Source organism: Myotis brandtii, unplaced genomic scaffold, assembly GCF_000412655.1.
Source record: "Myotis brandtii unplaced genomic scaffold, ASM41265v1 scaffold321, whole genome shotgun sequence".
Taxonomy (NCBI): domain Eukaryota; kingdom Metazoa; phylum Chordata; class Mammalia; order Chiroptera; family Vespertilionidae; genus Myotis; species Myotis brandtii.
The window spans coordinates 239,691-261,497 of record NW_005362314.1 but is presented as its reverse complement, the minus strand read 5'-3'; the positions used below and the strand labels follow the sequence as shown (position 1 = coordinate 261,497).

The 21,807-nt window shown below is 49.1% G+C and overlaps 1 protein-coding gene across 1 annotated transcript in view; it reads right to left on the bottom strand.

Moving 5' to 3' along the window:
- The window catches only part of ADAMTS2 (ADAM metallopeptidase with thrombospondin type 1 motif, 2), a 284,941-nt gene extending 263,220 nt beyond the window's left edge, over window positions 1-21,721 (bottom strand). Inside the window, exons 1-2 of the mRNA XM_005870719.2 lie at window positions 21,547-21,721; window positions 20,838-21,232 (exon numbers count right to left, since the gene is read on the bottom strand). Coding sequence (XP_005870781.1) covers window positions 20,838-21,232; window positions 21,547-21,721 — 570 coding nt within the window. The remainder of the gene's footprint in view (window positions 1-20,837; window positions 21,233-21,546) is intronic.
- Between the last annotated feature and the right edge of the window lie 86 nt (window positions 21,722-21,807).

Below are 21,807 nucleotides of genomic sequence, written 5' to 3'. Positions count from 1 at the left end.
CGGAAATACTGGCTGGTCAGCAGGGGCCTTGAATGCTGGTCTCAAGGTCTGAGCTTACCCAGAGGTGGAAGCACTTGGAAAGGGGGCAAGGCAGGCAGGCCAGGGGAAAGGCAGAAGGCAGCAGAGGTCTGGGAGGCAGAGAAGGCAGCAGTGCCCACTGCTCCCCTGACACAGCAGTCTGACTTTCCACTGGGCCCCCATCCATTCTCCTCTGGGTCCCCTCATTTCAGACCACAGACTCTTCCCCTGGAGCTAGTGGTCATGTGACCAGACCTGGCTCATAGAAGTCCTGCTTGCTGCCCTGGCCACAGTGACTCACTCAAAGATTGACATGTGACCCAGCCTGAGCCAATGAGAGCCAGCTCTGAGACTTGCTGAAACCCCAAGAGAAAAGGAAGGTCTTTCTGCCGGGCTGGTAGTTTGTGAGCCTGTGGCCTCTCACAGGGAAGAACCTTTTGAAGCCAGGCCAGGGGGAGGGAGGCAGAGATGGAATAGGGCGGGATGCCTGAGCATCCCCTTTTGACTCAAGCCAGTTTGCAATGGGTTTCCTGTCCTTTACAGTGGCGGGAGACTGGACATAGGGACAGAATCCCAGGAGGGACAGGGCAGCAGGCACCAATTACACAGGTGTTGAACAGGAGCAAGTCCCCCACAGCCTCTTGGTTGTACCCTCCAGATTCACAGTCAAGGGAGAAATTAGGGGACAGGCTCCCCATCCACAGATGATGGAGGAAGGACCATGTGCTTCCCCCTTCCCTGGCCAGCAGCTCCGGACAGCTCTCCATCAAAGCTGCTCCTCTGTCTTGCAGAGTCCACTTGCCATCCAGGTCTGCGTCTCTCTTCCCTGGCCTGCCTGCCAACAAGACTCTCTTCTCTCCTTCCAGGCTGTAAATCTTTTCTACATCCTGGCTAATTATGTTCAGGTGGGGAAATCTGGTGGAAGAAACAGCGTGTATGTGTGCATGTGTGTGTGCACGTGTGCATGTGTGTGTGCATGTGTGTGTGTATGTACACACCCAGCCCTTGAATCTGCCCCAGTAATGCTGCCTCAGAAAAAAGGACAGAGGACCCTCGGCCTCAGCACCCTGTGTCCTGACCGGCTCCCAGTGATGTCAGCAACTCTTGGCTTCATCTAGTCAACATCTGTTCTCCTTATTCTGACCCAGGCATTCCATTTCAGAACAGTCACGGCCTCATCTGGCAACGCATCCCAGGTCGGTTATAGGCTCCCCAGGGCCTGCCCTCCCTAGTCCTGCCTCCCTACTCCCGTACCCAACCCCAGCCCCAGTGCAGCCTGGGGAGTAGTCCACAGTAATTCATATCTGCAAAGCACTTCATATGTCTCCAGTGACTCACACACTTTGTCTCCTCCTACCAGGGACATGAGGGAAATATTACCTCTTAATAAGAAGGACTATTTGCTACCAAGTTCCAGCCACAAGCCTTCATTTAATCCTCACCAAAACCCACCAACCCACCAGTGTAGTCACTGCCATCCACTTTCATCTTTCACAGATGAGATACAAGAGGCACCCACCTCAGCATAAGAGCAAGTCTCAGGTAAGGACACAGGGACCACACAGGAAGTGAGACCTCATGAGGTGGGCCAGGGTGATCACAAGGAGCAGTGAGAACCTTCTGGGGTCTTCTGTCCCTGCTGAGGAGACAGGCCTCACAGCTCTCCCAGGTTCTCAAGGGAAACCTCTGGACCTTCGTGAGAAATTTGTCAAACACTGGGATGGCCAAACAAAACTCATGTGTGGGTGGATATGGCACCCAGCCCACCAGTTTGCAGACTCCACCCTGCACAAGGAGAACACACATCCAGAAATGATTTCACTGGTAAGGGGCAAGGCTGGGACTCCAATGGTTCTCTCAAATCGACATTCATTCAGGGCTTCATGTTATACAAATGGATCCAGCTGACTGCCAGTCTCCTCCTGCAAGTGTCTCACTGAACCATGTTCCTGTTGAAACTCAGGGCGATCTCTGGAAGACCTGGTGGCCAGGTACACTGCTTTCCTGAGACAGGGAACACCTAGCAGTCCACAGGGATGAATGAGGCTCCCTGACCTAATGGATGCCTGCCAGTCACTGCTACCCACTCCCTACAAAACACCACAGCTGCCTTGTGTCAGCTCCACCTGATGCAACAGAGCAGGGAGAGAGAAAAGCTGCCCCACGTGGATGAGTGAAGTCCAGAGAGCCACCGTGGCCAAGACTTGTCTGCCAGCACCACTCACAGAGAGAGAAGCAGGACCTGGTTCTCGTTTCCTTTCCATGGCTGTGGTCCAGATGCTTGGAATACATGGTGTGGCTCCCACACAAAATCACTAAAATTCGATTTTACACTGTCACCAATGTAATGACACAAAATAAATAAATATAGAAAAAGAAGAAACACAAATATTAGGAATTGCAGAAGATAATTGTATATTCCAAAAGCCCCCCCCCAAAAAAAGAAGTCCACAATAAAGGGAAAAATAATAAGGAAGTTCATGAAATGCCTAGATGCAAAATAAATATAGAAACTGGCATATCTGGGAATGCAAACATGGGAAACATCCAAGAGAGATTTATTTTAGAAGGATTTTTTGCAATCATCCATGGTTTGCATGCATGCCACTGTAATAACAGACTTTGCTAAAGCAAAGAGGAGGATGGGTATCACTGAGAGCAAAGAAAGAGAAATAAGTGGAGCCTGAGTGGGGCCTGGGTTTGCTGGGTCAATGATGGTTGTCAATGTTTACCTGGAGTGGTACAGGTGCATATATAAATTGTATTAACATGCTGTTCTTTGCCCTCTTGCTCTTTGGGAATGAAAGAACCTAAACTCTGAGTATATTGTTAATCTTGACTAAGTGGGTTGAAGGTATTCTGAGTAAATGGTCACCTGCTGTATCTAAATTAAGTATTGCCCGGCTGGTGTGGCTAAGTGGTTCAGCGTCCGCCCATGAACCAGGAGGTCGAGGTTCAATTCCCAGTCAAGGAACATGCCCAGGTAGGGGGCGAGCAGGAGGCAACTGACCAATGATTCTCTCTCATCATTGATGTTTCTATCTCTAGCTCTCTCTCATTTCCTCTCTCTGAAATCAATTAAAAAAACTATTTAGATTAAGTGTTCCTACATATCTCTAATAACATAATGGAAAAGGTCCTATTTGTGATGGCAATAAAATTCTAAAGTTCTTACTAATAAGCCTACTGGAATATATTTTGAAAGATTTAAACCAATGTTCTTATTTCCCTGAGAAAATTGAACATCAGGAAGTTGTCATTCTCTTGTTCAGCAAAGGTTTGCTGAGGTCTGCTGCATCCTGGACACCACTGGGCCATTCATATCATCCAAAATAAGGGACCTCTTGTGGTTTTGTTTAAGATCATAAGAAAACAAACCCCAAATCCATTTGGGAAATGGGCAAAAATAGCCAAAACGTTTAAGTCACAATGTGATATTTGCCATATCTTTAAGCAACAAAAATTAAAAAGCTTATTGTTGGTATAAAAAAACAAAACAAAACACAAAACATCAACAGAGAGGGTAAAAAGAAACCAGATCACCTTCATGAACTTCATAGATGAGGGAATACATGTCCCAAAGTCCAAGGAAAGGGTGAATTAGTAAAAGAATGGTGCTGACACAACAGAGTAGCAATTTAGAAAAAATTATATATGTAAAACCAACATCTTACACAGTACAGGAAACACACTTCACTTGTATTAAAGGAGTTAAATATTTTAAAAAGTCAAATCTGAAAAAAAAAGTTAAAACATATAATGAAGTAGTTTGAAAGGCTCATTATTTTCTAGAGCCTAAGTAAACCGAAGGAACCAACATGAGAGGCCTGACAGCAAGGTAAACTGCAATGGGAACTCAGAATATAAATCCACCCAAGCTAACAAAGGGTTAAGGTCTAGGCCCATGGAGGGCCTGTCATCTGGGGTGAGAATTGGAGAGAGCAACCATCAGTTATCACAGAAACCTGGTAGGATTGAGTTTCAGCAGCCATAGGATTGTACCCTCCCCGTATCATTAGCCCAAAGTAAACGCTCATGATGAGGGCTCCATGCCAGACCAGCTGAAGCAGCCTCCTGCACTCTTGGGACCCAGGTCCACAGGAACTAGGGAACCTTGCAGGCCCCTAGGAGAGGGCTACAAGGGCCCTGGGCCCCAGGGGCCAATCAGGACAGGCCAACACTAGGACAGAGCCAGACTACTGTCTGACCTCCCTGATCATGCCCAGTCCCAATATAGTCACCCAGGCCACCAGAGCCACCCTCCACAACCAGCAGCTTCCCTGCAGCTGCCCTTGACTTTTGTTCTTGTGCTGCAAGTCCTGAGTATCCAGGAGGTTTTTCAAAGAAATGAATGCAGCAACGTGATCTTGACGGTGGGGCAAATGCCTGGCACACCCTTCACGCCCTCCTGTATCCATCCACCCAGCTTTGGCCACTCTGCCCTCTACTCCATCCACTCCCAGACACTGAACAGAGGCTGACCTCATTCACCCTCTGCCCAGGTGCCCTTGTGCAGGATACCACTTGTACAACCTCCATGGCACGGCACAGCCTGGTCCTACCAGCCTTCCCAGTAAGGACAGCCAGAGAGGTCCTGGGCACCCCAACATCAAAAACAGCACCCAAAGGCCAGGTTACCCCATCTGAGGTGGAGACTACTCTGGTAGGACAGTGGTGCAAGCCTTGCCCTTGGTGGCTGGGAAGTGCACCAAGAACTCAGTCCCCAAGGAGAGGAGAAACTCCCCTTCCCCTATAGTAATTAACCCTGCTAATGTGAGTGGGGACTGATGTGCACCACTGAGGACAGCAAAGGTTTCGTGCGGAGCTCAAGCTGCAGTGGAAGGAGTCCAGGATCTGAGCTCTGTGTGACCTGGGGTAGGTCACACCCTCTCTCCCAGCCCAGATTTCCTCCTATACTGTGGGATGATGCCACTTATTCCCAGAGTGCAATGAGTGCTTGTGAGTGTCAAAGGAGGTGATGTGTAAATAGGGATACGCAGGCACAGCTTGGGCAGAGTGTGTGGCCAGCAATGAAGAGCCAACTGCCCAGGAAGGATCGCTGAAGAGTCTTGGAGGACAAAGAGGTGGGGGTCCACTCATACTAGGAAAGAAGGGAGGACAGACAGGGGAGGGCAAGGGGGAAGGGAGGAGAAAAAGAGAAAGGAGGAGGATGAAGAGAGAAAAGAAAAGCGGGAAGAGGAGGAGAGGGAGGGAAGGGAGAGGAGAGAGAAGAAGAGAGCAAGGGAGAGAGAGAGGGAATAGGGGAGTCAGGGAGAAGGGAAGAGAGAGGAAGAGAAGGAAGGCCATCAGAGGGAAGGAAAGGAAGGGCTCTAAGCCAGGATCCAGCACTACCCCAACAACCACCCAGCCCTCCCTGTGACAGTTGTCCCTGGAGCTGCATTTGGGGGCTGCTCAGGAAACACAGGACTTCCCTGTCAGCTGAGCTGAGCTGAGCCCTGGCTGGGGACCTCTTCTCACCCTGAGTGTTCTGTGTGCAGGTCCATGCACCAGGAGCACAGGACTCTGCTCAGGGCTAGTAAGCCCAGAACAATGCCTGGAATCTGGCTGGGGGCACCAAGGAGCACCCAGGAGGATGTGGCCCCTGCCCCTACCCTGCCAGGCAGGGTCTACAGAATCAATGCACAATGACCACTGAGTTCCAGGCACCTGCTTTGTGAATAGCCAGCCTCAGGGATGACAATGCAAGGGGGTTGCCCTCCATCTGCCAGGTCTGAATTTGCAGGTGAGGAATTAGAGGGCAGAAAGGGTCAGTGTTAGCTTCCCTGGTCCCAGGCTGCCTGGAGGCCTGACCATTCCTCTGGGCCAGCATCTAATTCCACTCTCATCTTCCCATGATATTCTTTTGGGCTGAGGCCAGCCAGCTTTATTCTTCTCCATTTCCTCAAGGACACACCCTTTGAGGTAGGCAGTATTACAATTAGGGAAACTGAGGGTCACAGGCCAGCAAGAGGGGAGCCAGGCCCTGAACCTGGTTCTGTCTGACCTCATGCCTCATGACCTTTCTCTAGGTCAGTGGGTGTCCATCTGCCATGCATAAGACTCTCCCATGTGGCTCTTGAAAAATACAGACCACCCCCATGTCCCACCAGGTATGAGAAATCAGAATCTCATGAGGCAAGGCCTAGGCACAGGCATTATTCAAAGCTGTCCCAATCCCATGCCTGTCTACTGGCAGACAGATCTGCTGCAGGACGGGCCACAGATTTCCTTTAAGGCAGCAATGGTTTTTGTTTGGGAAAAGACCTTCTGGAAGTCTGTGGAAGTAAAGGTAACAGTGGAACACTGTGTGGACATGTCCTAGGCCTCAATGAGGGGACACAGTCTTTGAATGATTCAGGAGGGGACTCAGGAGGTCTGCCCCTTGGGAGAATACCCACAGAGAGGAGAACCTGGCTCATCAAAGTGCCAGTGCCCTCCCAAGTCAGACCTCGTTCTATGGAAGCCACCTAAACAGCTGCCAGGGCAGCCTCCTCCACCTTCCTAAACAAAGCTCCTCCCCCCCAAAATGCTTCCTGTGTGTGGGATCCAACAGCTGTAAATGGGGGGCTGGCTTGCATTTGGGGGCCAACAAGCAGATAAGTGGGGGGCTCCAAGGCTCAGGTCAGCAGGAGACACAGCCACTGGGAATTACAAGGTCTTTGGCTTTTGGGGGACAGTGATGTTGGTGTGGGGTATTAGACTTATCTAGATTTCACCTCCTTTGCTAATAAAAATGGGATCTTAGAAAACTAGAATTCAGAGGATATTACAAACTTGAAATCCATTTTAGTCCATAAGCAAGCATTTTATTAAACAGAGAAACTCCAGGGTGTTCCTACCAGAATTGGGTGCAGATGCAGATATGCAAAGCCACTACTGTTACTTAACATTACCCTGCAGGTTCTAGCAGATTGGAAATGAACCTCCAAAATTATCGTTGTCTCAGACAGTACAACTGTATACCTAGAAACCCCAACGGAATCCACAAAGACATATTGGAATTACTGAGTTCAATCAAGCTGCTTGATAAAAGATAATTATATAAAAATCAATAGCCTTCCTGTATACCAGCAATAGATGGAAACGATTCAATTCACAATGGCAAAAAGAAAAAAATATCCTTGAAATGACCCTGATTAAAAACAATGGGAAACTTGTATAAAAAGTGCATAATACTTCACTGAGCAGCATCAAAACAGAATTGAAAAACACCATGTTCCTGTCAATATTATAAATTATGTCAATACCTGCTTTAATTGGTTTCTAAGTTTAATTTAATGTCAATCAAATTCACTGGGGATCTTTTCAAGCTGACAGAACAATTCTAAAATTCAATTGGAAGAATAAACAGATGTGACCAGTCAACAAAATTTTGCAAAAGAATAACAGCAAAAGGGGCGTATTCAGCCAGATGTTTCAAAGCAGCTCTGCCCCACAGAAATGGAATGTGAACTTCATATGTTGCCAGGTTAAAAAAAACAAAACAACAGGGGAAATTATTTCAGCAATATATCTTATTTAACCCAATATATCCAAAGTATTATCATTTTAGCCTGTAATTAACACTGTAAAATGACCAATGAAATATTTGATATCCTTTTTTTTTTGGTACTAACTCCTTGAAATCTGTTGTGTATTTTACTCTCAGAGCACCTCTCAGCTCAGACCAGCCACATTTCAGGTAGTCAGTAGCCTCACATAGTTCATAGCTACTACCACAGCACAGCTGTAAAGAAGCTGACACTTTAGATATTAGAGCTTTAAAGCTCTCATGATGAACACATGAGAGCTTTAAAGCAGGTAAAAGAACAAGCAGACAGAAAAATAAAGTTTATATGTGATATCACTTAACCTGAGGTTTCCTTTGCAACTGACTAGAGATGATATGTGGCATAATACATTTTATATATACAATTGATCCTTGAACAACATGGATTTGAACTGTGTGGGTCCATGGAATTTTTTCAATTGACCTGCACAGTTCAGAACTGCACAGTCCAAACCTGCGTCATTCAAGGGTGAACTGGTAGTTGGAAATCTGTGTATGTGGAGAGCCAACTTAAGGCATACAAAGATTTTTCCACTGCATGGGCAGTGGGCACCCCAATCACCAGGTGTTCAAGAGTCAACTGTAGGTCCTGGCCGGGTAACTCAATTGGTTAGAGCATTGTCCCAATACACTCAGGTTGTGGTTCCATCCCCCCATCAGGGCCTATATAAGAATCAATCAATCAATATCGAAATAAGTGGAACAACAAATCGATGTTTCTCTCTCTCTCTCTCTCTCTCTCTCTCCCTTCCTCTCTCTCTAAAATCAATAAATTTATTTAAAAAGAGTCAACTGTATATTCCTATTGTTCACAGCTTTGAACCACTTTTTCTCATACCTTCAGAAGCTCTGTCCCAGTTGGACTGGCCACTACTGAGCCTTAGACCAACCTTGCATGAAACAAAAATACATTTTATTTGCCATGTGGTCTCAATCCCTGCTATCCTATCAAAGGAGAAATGCCCTGGTTCAAAATGAATGCTTGAATGTTCTGCTCCCACAGTGGGCAAGGGCTTGCTCCTTTGGTGTGAATGGCTGGCTTCTGCCACTGCCCTGTTTCCCCAGCCTGGGAGTTTTATGTCAAATCTCGGCCCCAAAGTCATTTGTATCATCATCATCATCATCATCATCATCATCACCATCATAAAACTGAATGTTCAGGTTCTAAGACACACATATGCCACATTTATCATCTGAACTTGGAATAAAATTAGTGAGTCTTATCTCTGCTAGCAGCCACATATGCTGGCTGTCACTGGCTGGTAGGCAGCTAATTTGGCCATGGCATTTTGTACTGCTATCCTGCACCTGAGTCATATGCGGGGTCAGCACTTCTTGTTTTGAGACCCTTACCACTCAGATATCTTTAAAAAGTCACAGTGTGGATAGAAAAAGGCATGTATAGGAAGGCACAGAGATAGCAGTGTGTTTGGTTTTGATGAGGAATGTTCCTGGTGACTTCCTACTTTACTAGAGAGAAGAAGACACCCAGAAGTGGATGAAGCCAGTCATGCACTAAGCAAGCAAAGCAAATGAGGTGGGCGAAACAAGCCACAGCTTATAGCAACTAGGGGCAGGGTGGCTAGTGCCAACACCTGGTGGGACTGTGGCTAAGGCGCTGGGTGTATCTCCTCTTTCTTGGTATATCCAATCCCTGATGGCACCTTAGACCCCAAAAAATACAGAAACAGCCAACATTTCCCAAACCCTGGCCTGGGCTAAGGGCTTGTCATGCACTCATCCTTCCAAGCACCCCAAGAGGTGGGTGTGGATGAATACCTCTTTGCTTTTGGTTCAGTGGGAGATGCTGCCCTGGTCCAGGTCACCCAGCTGCATGGGGCAGAGCTGACAGTGTGACATTCCAGTCTCCAGCCCACACTAAGTCCACTGTTAATCACTGAAGTGTGCAGAACCAGGTAGGCAGCACCAAGCCTTCCTGGTCTCTTGGCACTGCCTGGGCCTAGAGTCCTGGATGCCAGAGTTTCTTCTGCCTCCAAGCAAAAGTGCCTCAATCCACAGGCCCTGGAGTAGACGTGCAGTGTAATTAAAATTCATGGATGAGTCCAAGGAGCTGGCTCCAGGCTCAATAATAACTTCTCCATATTAATGACAGCACCACAGACCCCATGGACAGCTGACATTTAATATGAAGCATATACAGCAAAGCCAGAGGCTCCTAACTGAGCCCTCTCATTCCAGAGTGCCTGCCATGAGTAGTTTAAGGTGGTACCAAAATTCAGAGGACTGAGGTCTTCCTCTCCTCTCAGTACCTCCACTCCACCTCAGTTCCCTCCCCTGCAGGAAACCCCTGCCAAGAACACACACATGCACACTCACACAAGAATGTACAGACTCACTCAAATGCACACACATATATACCTACTCAAGACACACACGTGCACAGGCTCACATGTCCCACATATAGATATGCAAGTACACACACATTTATGTGTACACATTCGCCTGCATGCACACATTTTCACATACACATATGCACTCCCATGTACAGATGCACAAACATGCACACGTGTTCACATATGCCCTGCAGCCTTGTATGTTCTGACAGCAGCACAGAAACCTCCCCACCCTCAGCTGACTGAGTCGAGGAGGGCAGTGGAGACAATGACATGTCTGCCTGCCAGTACAGACCCAGCATCCTAAGAGAGGCCCCCCACACACAACTGCCCCTGTAGATCTCAGAGACCAGAGTAGGAGACCCCAGCCACAGCTAAGACCATTATGCACCAAAGCCAGCCTCCATGCTGAGCGTCCCAGTTGCTCAGGTCAAATGAGCCCCTCAATGACTCCTTTGTTGTGGTGCTACCTGATGTACTTCAGTTCTCACAGCAGGAATGGGTGGGACCCAGCCTTCCTCACATCCCAGCTAACCCTGGGTGAGGGTCTTCACCTGCTAAGTGCCAGGGACACTGAGGAATGGGCAGCCAAGGCTGGCCATCGGGCAGGAGGAACCTGGAACCTGCCAACATCTGAATGAGCAGCTTCATTACACTCAGCAATCAGTGCTAGAAACACAGGGCCTTGTAATGGAATCAGAGAAGAGGGCAACAGGTGACAGGGGATGGCCTCTGAAGAGGTGGCTGCCCTGGGCTCAGGCTTGGAAACCAGCAACCAACAAGGCTGGCCTTCCTGAGAGGCCAAGTCAGACTTCACTATGCTCTACCCTAAAGGATTCCAAGGGGAAGGTGACCCCCCACACTGTGAAAGCCTTGTAGATCTGAGTATCTGAGAGCCCTGGGTTTCCTCTGTAAAATGAGGAAAACAGGGGTTGGCTTCCAAGACAACTGCAGGGATAGGGCACATGTTGCGAGCAGAGGTAGAAAGTGCACACGATGACCCTTTGATGGCCTCCTCTAGAGGAACAGCAGTGGCTTCCATGAGTCCTCTGCAGGACCCTCACCGGCAAAGCAGCCTGGAGGTGAGGAGCCATAGCATCTCTTTCCTGGGTAGGAATGGAGCATGTGATACAAGCCACAACCAACAAGGACATCATATCCCTGGGCACAGTGAGTGACTATGGAAAGGTTCCATGACTTATGCCTGTCCAATCAGAGTGAAGCTCAGAAATGTGGCAGGGACCTTCAAATAATAGACTGCTTCCAATGCCACCAGGCTGTCTCTGGGGGCAAGAATGGTATGGAGTCACCATAGGCACTGATCACCCAGAGAAAAAGGTTACACAGGGGAGGAGAAGCTGGGCCAACAAGGTTCAAGGGACACCACCCCATCCCTTAATCACCTACTCAATCCCAGGAATCCTCAAATGTCTTTTTAAATTGTGGTAAAATACATATAAAATTTACCATCTTTATCATTTTTAAATTGTACAGTTCAATGTTATTAAATATATTCATAATATTGTGCAATCATCGCCACCATCCATCTCCAGAACTCTTTTCTCCTTGGAAACCTGAAACTCTATGCCTATTAAACACTAATTCCCCATTCCCAGGCCCCTGCACCCACCACTCTACTGCTTGTCTCTATGATTTTTGAATTCTCTAAGTGCCTTCACATGCCTTACTCACTGAAGAGATGAGTCTGGGTGTTGTTGTTTTTTAAAAAAATATTTTATTGATTTTTTACAGAGAGGAAGGGAGAGGGATAGAGAGTCAGAAACATCGATGAGAGAGAAACACCGATCAGCTGCCTCCTGAACACCTCCCACTAGGGATGTGCACACAACCAAGGTATATGCCCTTGACCGGAATCGAACCTGGGACCTTTCAGTCCGCAGGCCGACGCTCTATCCACTGAGCCAAACCAGTTAGGGCGAGTCTGGGTTTTAGACCACAAACGCACTTACACCATTCTGAATGGCTGCCATGAGACAGGTAGGGGCTACGGGCTGCTGCTCTGCAACCTGGAGCACAAACCTCTGACAAGTCAACCTCCACCATGGCAACCACTGGCCAGTGCACATCCTTTCCCCGCCCCCCCAGGCAAGAGTGCCTCGAAAGCCCCTTCCCTTCCACCAAGTCACCCCCTAGAGCAGTGGTTCTCAACCTTCCTAATGCCATGACCCTTTAATACAGTTCCTCATGTTGTGGTGACCCCTAACCATAAAATAATTTTCATTGCTACTTCATAACTGTAATTTTGCTACTGTTATGAATTGTAATGTAAATATCTGATATGCAGGATGTATTTTCATTGTTACAAATTGAACATAATTAAAGCATAGTGATTAATCACAAAAACAATATGTAATTATATATGTGTTTTCCGATGGTTTTAGGCAACCCCTGTGAAAGGGTCATTCGACCCCCAAAGGGGTCGCGATCCACAGGTTGAGAACCGCTGCCCTAGAAGAAGTGATGGTGAGGCCAGACAGAAGGATACGATTACCCTGGGGACAGGTGCATGGGGTGGCCATGATGAAGGCTGGATTCTCAGCAAGCTCCTGTCAATGCTAAGAATGAATGTGCCTATTAAGGACTCCTGATGGTTAGTTGGGCTCAAATTTATAAACAGAGTCTGACAATCATTGCTCCCTGTGCTTCACTGAAAAGCTGCATCGAGCAGTCTGCCTCTTGCCCAGTGTTCCTACCATCTGAGCACACCCTTCCTTACAAAGGAGCTCCTGGGTCCTAAATCAACCAATGGGCTAAAGACCTACCCTGGCCAATCAGGGCTTCACAGCTATAGCCTCATTTGCATCTTTGTTGATCAATCAAAGCAGGTCCATTCTGGTCAATCAGGACAGTGCTATCTGAGCCAATCAAACTGTGCTGATTTGGAGTTCTTTATTTGCATAGAAATAGACCAATCTGGGACTAGAGGTGAGCATTCTTCTCTATAAGCCAGCTTCACCTCTGCCTCAACAGAGTACACTTTCAGTTGCCATTAAAGACTATGTTTACCTGTGATATGGAAACCACTTTGCCTGAGTTGCTTCACCTGGGTCGCTTTAACTGAGCTGTTCCACAGCTGAGCCATATCACAATTGATGTTTCACAACTGAGCTGTTTCACAACTGAGCTGATTTCACCAAATAGTTTCACAACTGAGCTGTTTTCACCAAATAGTCTCCCCCACCTCACTGCACCCCAAATCAGGGACCCCGTTGGCATTGAATTGGTAACCACAGCCTTCAGTTGACATTTCCCCAGTATAGTCCCTGCCTGCATGGCCCACCTAACCATCCTGCTATCAGCACAGCCCCCAATAATTCCACATTGACCTGCGAAGGCCCCTTCAGGGGACCTCAAAGCCCATTCAGGTTCTTCACATGCCAACAGACTCAGAAATGCAGCTTCTCTGAAGAAACATTGGAGGCAGCAAGGAACCCACACTCCCTAGGGACAACAATCTATCAAGAAAGGCAGGACAGCCCTGACTGGGTAGCTAAGTCAGTTGGAGCCTTGTCCCTTGTACCAAAAGCTTTCAGGTTCAATTTCTACTCAGGGCAATTAGGTCCCCATTTGGGATGTGTATGGGAGGCAACTGATCGATGTTTCTCTCTCTCTCTCTCTCTCTCTCTCTCTCTCTCTTTCTCTCTCTCTCTCTCCCCTTCTTTCCCTCCCTCCCTCCCTTCTTCCTTTCTTCCCTCCCTCTCTCCCTCCCTCCTTCCCTTCCTTCCTTTCTCTCTCTAAAATCAATATAAACATGTCCTTGGGTGAGGGTTAAGAAAAGAAGAAGAGAAGAAGAGTAGAAGAAACTCAGGACATGGACTCACCAGAGTTCCCTCTGCCAACTGTGTCCCCTCACTTGTGTCTGCTCCCCATATGGCCCCTAAGACACCTGGAATTGCCTGGATAGGTCCTAGAAATGGTTGGCTCCAGCCTCCACTTTCCACCTGGACAAACTGAGGCTGATGGTAGTATTTGCCCAGGGTTACATGGTAACTTGCCAGAGCCGAGTCCAAGGTCCCCTCACCCCAACCCAACACTTCTCCATACAGGCACAGGGATGCTTTCCCTCCCTTATTTAGTTTGATTTAAACCAGGTGTTTTCAACTTGAGTTTCAGAGACCACAAAGGGATGAGGAAGACAAAAAACGTGTAAAACCACATGTGTACACAAGTGCTTTCCTATGGAAAAGGAGACAGAACTTTTGGCCATTCTCCAAGGGGGCCTGCCCCACTGAATATGGACATTCTGGGGTCTGCAGCAGAGCAGACAGGGATAGGTGGGCCAGCTCTAGGCACTCGGGGTACAGAGTCTCCTGGTGATTCTCCTACAAGTCCCTGCACTGGCTTCTGGCCCTGCCTCCCAGGCACTCACATTTCATGGCTCCCAGCTGAGCTTTGCCCCGCTGGAGCTGGGTCTTGTGGACTTAGCCAGGTACAAGTTTCCCATGCACAAGTTACCAAGAACCACAGAGTGCAACATGGCATGTGAATGTCTGGAGGCTTCCTGGATGAAGTGCCATTTAGCTGAAACCTACAGAGTGAGCCAGGCAAAGAGAGAAGGATGAGAGTGTTCCAGGTGAGGGCACAGCCTATGCACAGGTGCTGAGCTGGAGTGTACAGTGTGACTGTAGCACAGGCATGAGGGGTACATAGTGACAAATAAGGCTGGAGACCACTGGGCTAGGTCACGGAGGACCTTGAATGCTTGGCCAGTGGTTTGGATTTTTTTGGGGGGATGGGGGGCGGCGCCAGGATTGTGTTGTGTGTGTGTGTGTGTGTGTGTGGTTAAGGTTAATAAAATCCATTGAAAAGTCTTAAGCAAAGGAGTGACATGATTTAATGTGTGGTTTATAAAACCTGGCTGCTGTGTAGCAAAAGAGTAGCTGGGGAAAGGGCAGTTATGAAAAGCTGAGGAACACAGGAGCTAAAGACAGGGCTTGGGGTCTGGCATGGTGGAGAGTTGGGGACTGGGATAAAGTCCAGAGACATCTAGGATTCTAGGATTCCAGTCCAAGTAAAGGGTGATATCTGGAGGAAAGGGGAGAGACCCACATTCCATTTCAGAAGCATAGGGTCACCGAGGGAAGAAGCCTTAGAGATAGCTGGGTAGACAAGTCTGGAAGAGATCTGGGCCAGACATGGGAGTCTAGAGCCCAGGTGGAGTGTGGCAACAACCATTTTCATCTGCCTGGCATACTGTCCTTCTTCTTGCTTTTATGATAAAACCCCAACCAATTCCAAAATTTGGGAATCTGTCCCTCACTCTCAACCCCAAAAGTGAGCAAGAGACTTGGACCAGGCCCACATCACAGTGATGGTTTAAAGATGGGTCTGTACCCTAAACAAAATCCATCAGAGCAGTCCCCAGGACTGTAGCAGGAACCACCCAAAAAGGAGAACTCTCCATTTCTGAGAGATTTCTACCATAGAAAACAAATTAAGCCAGAACTGCTGGTGCCCCTGCATAAAGAGGGCCATCCTGAAATAAACACAGAGTCATAGACCTGAAAGGCAGAGAGAGCATGTTCTGAAACCATCCCCAAGCCCCTGGATCCAACCATGCCTAAAGCTGGCCCTCCTAGGGATCCCAAGGATGGGATCCTTATAATGTCCCCTGCTTGTTTCATCCATTGTAAGCTGATTTTCTGTCACTTAAAATGAATGAGTTTTAAAAAAGGAATGTAATAAGCCATGGAGGAAACTGTGACTACCCTGGGCAACTGTGTGGATTGCTAAGAGCAGGGACTAAGCAGGTGCCTCTGCTCCTCTGACCTGAGGAACTCCGACACCCAGGGAACCAGGAAGTTCCCACAGCCCTTCTTTGGTGTGCCTGAGACCCTCTCACTGCTTTCCAGCTAGTGCCAAGGGAGGATGGGAGAAGGAAGGCTCTGCAAGTCCCAGACACTATGCATCCCCAGCCCCACAGCCTAAGCCTGCCACACCTGTCAACCCCACTCTAGCATCTGAGCCAGCTGGAGCTGAGTATGTGATCACAAAGGCAGCAGCCTTGTTATGAAAAATAAAACTCATCTTGGTCTCTTAGGCCAGCGAATGACTTCTCTCTGTAGCCTTAGTGACTATTAATGTCCAGCAAGACTAAACAGAGAGGGTGCCTGGCAAGGATGGCAGCCCAGCAGGATAGTCCCAGCCCACAAGGCAGCAGCCTCTCTGAATCTCAGCTATACAAGGGGACACTGCATCACAGAATCACAGGGGGTGTACACTGCCCTCCTCAGGCTCCAGAATGGGAAAAGGTTTCAGAGGTTATATACTTCCCACTACTCAACCCTTGGAGGTTTCCATCACTGGCCCTGACTGGTCAGAGATGCCAGGCTGGAGTGGTCCGCAGAGCTGCACTGACAGGGGACAGAGGGAGGGCAGGGTGCTTCTATTCTACTGGTGTTCCCACTGCCATTACTGAGCCATGAAAACTCAGGCTGCCTGAAGGGAGTGCAGAGCAGGTCAGTAGCTTATCAGTAGGCCACTTGTCCACTAGGCCTGCTCCCAGCTCCCACTCACTCACTGACAATGGTCAACACCCCTGACTCAGAAGACCTCCAGGAGTCAAAGAAGAAGGGTAGGAATGTTTCAAAGAAATGCATCTCTCATTTTTATCCTTTTTGTTGGTCTGCAAACAAAGGTAATAAAATGTGGTGAACATGATCTTGGAGTCAGACAGACAAGCATACAAATAGTGGCTGCAAAGCTTGAAGCAAGCTGTCTTGGCTTTGGAGCCTTAGCTTGTTCATCTGTAGAATGGAGATCATATCAGACACTAGCCATGGGTGCTGAGGATTAAACTGCATACGGTGCTCAGCTGGGAGCATGGTGCAGAGTTGGGGCATGTGACCTGTGATATACTATTATTACTTTTTATGCCAACAGCCTTCTCATTGGGTATTTAATGAGCATATTAGGATGATGTGAGATCAGCACACCTGTCCTGTGGCCCAAGAAGTGCCAGAAAAGTCTTCCATAGCAACATGATGTACAGGAACCCTGTGTTAAGCAGTATTTCCTCAGGCATCATGAAAAGGCAAACTTTAACCTTTTCCTGTAAATATTATGAACAACATCTGTACAGTGGCTATGAAAGAACCTGGGCACTTTCCATTTCTCAGCCTCTCTGAAAATAAAGGGCTCAATGTCTTATGAAGCAAGTCTTCATCTGGCATTTCTCTTTAAAATAAATGTTTTTATTGATTTCAGAGAGATATAGAAACATCAATGATGAAAGTAAATTACTGATAGGCTGCCTCCTACTGGGAATCAAGCCTGCAACCAAGGCATGTGCCCTGACCAGGAACAAATCGTGACCTCCTGGTTCTGGGTCGACGCATAACCACTGAGCCACACTGACTAGGCCATCTGGCATTTCTTGAGTCTCCATCTCTACCTGACTCCAATAAAATTTGCATATTGGCAGGCCCAGGGTCCCAACCTCATATCATTTGGGGGAGCAATACCTCTTACATTCTCCATCTATGGGGTTCTGCAAACCCCATGTCCTGATTCTCATTGGAGCATCTGATGCCAGGTTGGCCAGAGTGACATTTCAGGACTCAGCTGGAATAATCAGAAAATGATGTCAGTCTGGCACTGCTGAAGCCCCTTGACTTGCCACAGAGGATTCCATCTGAGAACAAAGCCAACAAATACAGCAAGCTGTCTTGGCTTTGGAGCCTTAGCTTATTCATCTGTAGAATGGAGATCATATCAGACACTAGCCATGGGTGTTGAGGCAAGAGACAGCAAGTGTCTTCATAACCTGGTGGGAGCACCTGGATCCAGTCATGCCTGAAGGCTTACCATTATGTGAGCTAATAACTTCCCATTTCTGTTTAAACTAATCTGACTTGAGTTTTCTGTCACTTGTAACTAAGAGGAGCCTGACATATACAGTGACATAAGAATCCATTTGTACTAAATAAATTAGGAGACTGCTGTCTGTGGTAAACAAAGGTATTACTGCCTTCTTTTAAAGTAGAGAAACAAACTCAGGGGAACAGGCAAGTAGATGTGTGTCCAATCCAGGGGAAGGACAAAAGGCCTAAAAAGTTCTGTGGCTCCCCTAAGTATCTAAACTTAAACTGTGAGACCACAGCTGCTTGCTGAGCCCTGCTCCATGGTTTTTCCATGTCTTCTAGGAAAGCTAGTTCCACATGTTCTGCAGAGCAGGGTTCCCTGGTTCCATCTGTGTGAAAGTGCTGGATTCACAGAGTTCAAAATGTTTCTTTATTACAGAAATTCTCCAAGAGTCCCATGGGCCCCTTGAATCTCCCAGGTGAATGCAAGGCCCAGTATTTCCCACACTGGTGGTCCAATGAACCCTATTTGCTCAGAGCAACTTAAGGTGTAAACCCACAGAGCTCTCTTGCAGAATTTGGGCTGTAGAGCCTTGCTTCTGAAAGTGTAGTCTGAGGCCAAGGAGCATCAACCAGGGAGCTCATGAGAAGCTCAGAACCTGGGAGGTGGGGAAAAAGAAGGAAGGTAGGGAGGGTGCATGGGTGCTGAATCAGAATCTGTATTTTAACAAGTGTGATCTGCACCACACTTGCTTGAGCATGTTTCACTACCAATGAAGGAAGAGCAAGAGCTGCCCAGGAAGGGGCTACATGAGGCATGTTGGTTTAGAGCCAGGGCTGCTGGGAGGATGCTGTGCACTTAGCCGTAGAAGACCTACTGAGGATCGTGCACAGGAAGTACACCTTGGATCATATATCAGTGTCTTTCACCCACCAGACTTGGGAGCACCATGGAAGAAGAGCTGGAGAAAACCAAGCCAGACTCCTGCCATCAAGGGCTGAGCCTCAGCTGCCCAGCTGTAAACCAGGCATGAAGACCCTTCTCCTGCAGGGTCACTGTTGAGGACCAGACACATGATGCATGAAGCCCTTAGCATATGAGCCTATCATTGATGCACAGAGAGACTTTAAAGGTTAAGAAATTAATTGGTATAAAATCAGAACAGTTGCACACAGCAAAGAGAAAGAAAAAGAAAAGAAGTCATGATGCTGCCCCACTATCTCCAGGCCATTTCACTGACAGCATTCAAGGCCATTCTGGGAGGTCCCAGCCCCTCTTCCAACTTCAGTCTTCGTTTCAGCCCTGCAAGCATGTCCAGGATATCTGCCTATCCTGATTGGGCCAAGGCACACCTGGTACCTCTTCTCTCTGCTAGGATTGCCAACCTGTGTGGCTGCCTACCAACAAAGCATTCTTCAAGTAGCCTCCAGGAGTATGTTTTCAGGCCCCAGCAAGAGTGCTCCTCAGCCTATCAACTGCCCTGAGTGTGTGAGACCCAGAGGGACACCAGGCCAGACCTATTTCTGACCAGCACAATGGAAAAACACACTAGAGCACTAGAGGTGCTGGTTAAACAAATGAATCACTGACCAGATGAATGAATGATACAATGAAAAAGTATCCCTAAAATGCTTTCCATTGGGAATTAACCAGTACACAGAAGTTGGTCCACCAACAAATGCATCCATGTCACTCTTCCCAGCCCACCCACCCCATCCTGAAGTCCCCAGGACCTATTTCCTCTAATTTAGGTGATTCACCTCTAGAGTAAAATGAGGCACACCCGTGAGCCCCAGGACATCCTCAGAGACATCTGGACATAGAGGGCTGCACCATGTTAACCCAACTCCTCCAAGGACATTGACAGTTGTCTGCAATACGCCCAGGTTCTAACCAAAGGCAGTGATTTTCTGAAGCAACAAGTGACATTTCCTGTGTCTCCATAAAAAGAATACCAGCGGTTGTGGGGCTCTGGAGTAATTGCTGGCTCTGTAGCTAACAGGATGAACCTGAGGACAGGGGCTGCAGGGCTGGGAGAGCGGCCACTCCCTGGGAGCAGGAGTCTTCTGAGCTGCAATTAGAGCAGAACCCTTGGTGGGCGGTCTAGATGACTTGCTAGCACAGCCAGCCTGACCACCACACATCCTATCCAAAATAGAAAACTGCAGTGGCTTCTGCTGTGTGCCAGGTCCCTGGGTGGCGGGACAGAACACTGCCAATGTCAGCCTCCTCCCTGAGCATTGATCCAGGCTTCCTCCAAGGCTCTTATGTCAAGCCATGGTCCCTCTGGGCCCCCCAAAATAGGAGAACTTTCCAGGGCTCCAGGAACCCCCAGGCAGCCTCAGGAGGGGACCTCCCCCAGCCTCTCTCCTGTCCTTCAGGGGCTGCCCATGGGCACCAGAGCCTGCATTTCCCAATGTTCCCCTTGGTTCTAATAGAGAGAGAAAACATTTTTCAAATAGCCAGCTTAAGTTCACAGGAACCCACAGCATAAAAATCAGTGGGTGCCAGTCAGCCAGGGGGCAGAGGATAACTGGGCATTTCAGCATCACTGCCTGCCCCCTGGGCTGGGACCACCTGCATACACAGAGACAAGGAGACTGACTGCCAGTACCTGTGCCCTCCACACATATGACACATACTAAAATGCACAGGGCACACACTCAACTGACACACAAATGAGCAGAAACCTACAGATACACATGTGCACAAGACACACAAAGGCACATTCATGTGTTCACACAGGTGTCCAGACACGTGTACACATCAACATTCCAAACACATGTGCACACACTCACAGACATATACACACCTGTGCCTGCAGGCCTAAAGGAGACACATGGCTACTTGACCAGCCCTTTGGAGACCCTGGGCCTTCTCCTGCATAAATCACCCCTCAACCGTCAATCAAAATAACTTGCCTTCCAGCCAACCCCTTCAATCCAGCCACCCCCTCAGTGTATGCCCTGTGGTCCCTAAGCAGAGAAGGTCCTCAATGCAGGCCCTGCCCTCCCAGGGGACACCCAGGTAACAGGCTTCTGAAGCTCAGGCAAGAGCCATGGACAGAAAGGGGTGGAGAAGTGCCTACTCACCAGCCCATCGCAGGTGCTGAGCGCCACGGAGGAGGCTTCACTCACGCCGGCCACGTCTCCAATGTAGAGGGAGGTTCCAAGCAGGGGCTCCACGCGAGTGGTGCCCGACTCACCCTGCCACTCCACTGTGGCCCCGGGCGCCACAAGGCGAGAGTTGGGCTGCAACCGCAGGTGCAGGTCTCGGCTGAAGACAGTGATGTTGTAGAATAGGCGGCGGTCAGGGTCCTCCTCACTGCCTCCAGGGAAGCCCAGGGTCTGGGCGGGGGCAGCCCTGCGGGCCCGAACCCCGGCCTGGGCGGTCGTCACCGACACCACGCGAGACACCAAGCGGCCCTGGGCGTCAGTGCGTACGGGCACCGCCAGGATGCGCTCGGCTCCGTGCCCCACGGGTCCGCCTGCAATGGGAAGGAGCATTGGAACCTCCGGGACCTGGGAGCTCCCAAGACCGGCAGAGCCCGCATCACCCCCAGTCCCGCCCCCAATGCGAAGGGAAGGACATTCCTCCAGGCAACGCTCAGAAACTAGCCTGCACCTCCCCTGCATCTGCCAACCAGGAAGGGTAGTTAATACCGCCGCCCGGGCGGTCCTGCTCTGGGACCCTGCAAGCCAAGATCATTCCCCTTGCCCCATCTGGGTTGGGGCTCCGCGGGCTCCTCACAGTTCCCCAGGGGACAGCCACCTCAGAGCGTCCCCGCCACCGTGAACCTACCGTCCTTGGACCCTTCCCTGGCCCCTGGGGCGGCGAGGACTCGGCTACCCTGGCACAGGCGACCTCTGATGACAGTATCCCGTCCCCGGAGGGGTGGAGCAGGGTCCCTCGGATCTTCGGGGATCCCCTTTGAGGCGCCCCAAACGATCCTCAGGGCCCCAGGCGCGGTCGGCATTCGGCTCCTCCGGAGCATCCCCGGACGCCAGCCCAGGAGCAGCCTGGCCCTGGCTCCCCAGGACCCGCTGGGGCTGGCTCTGGGAG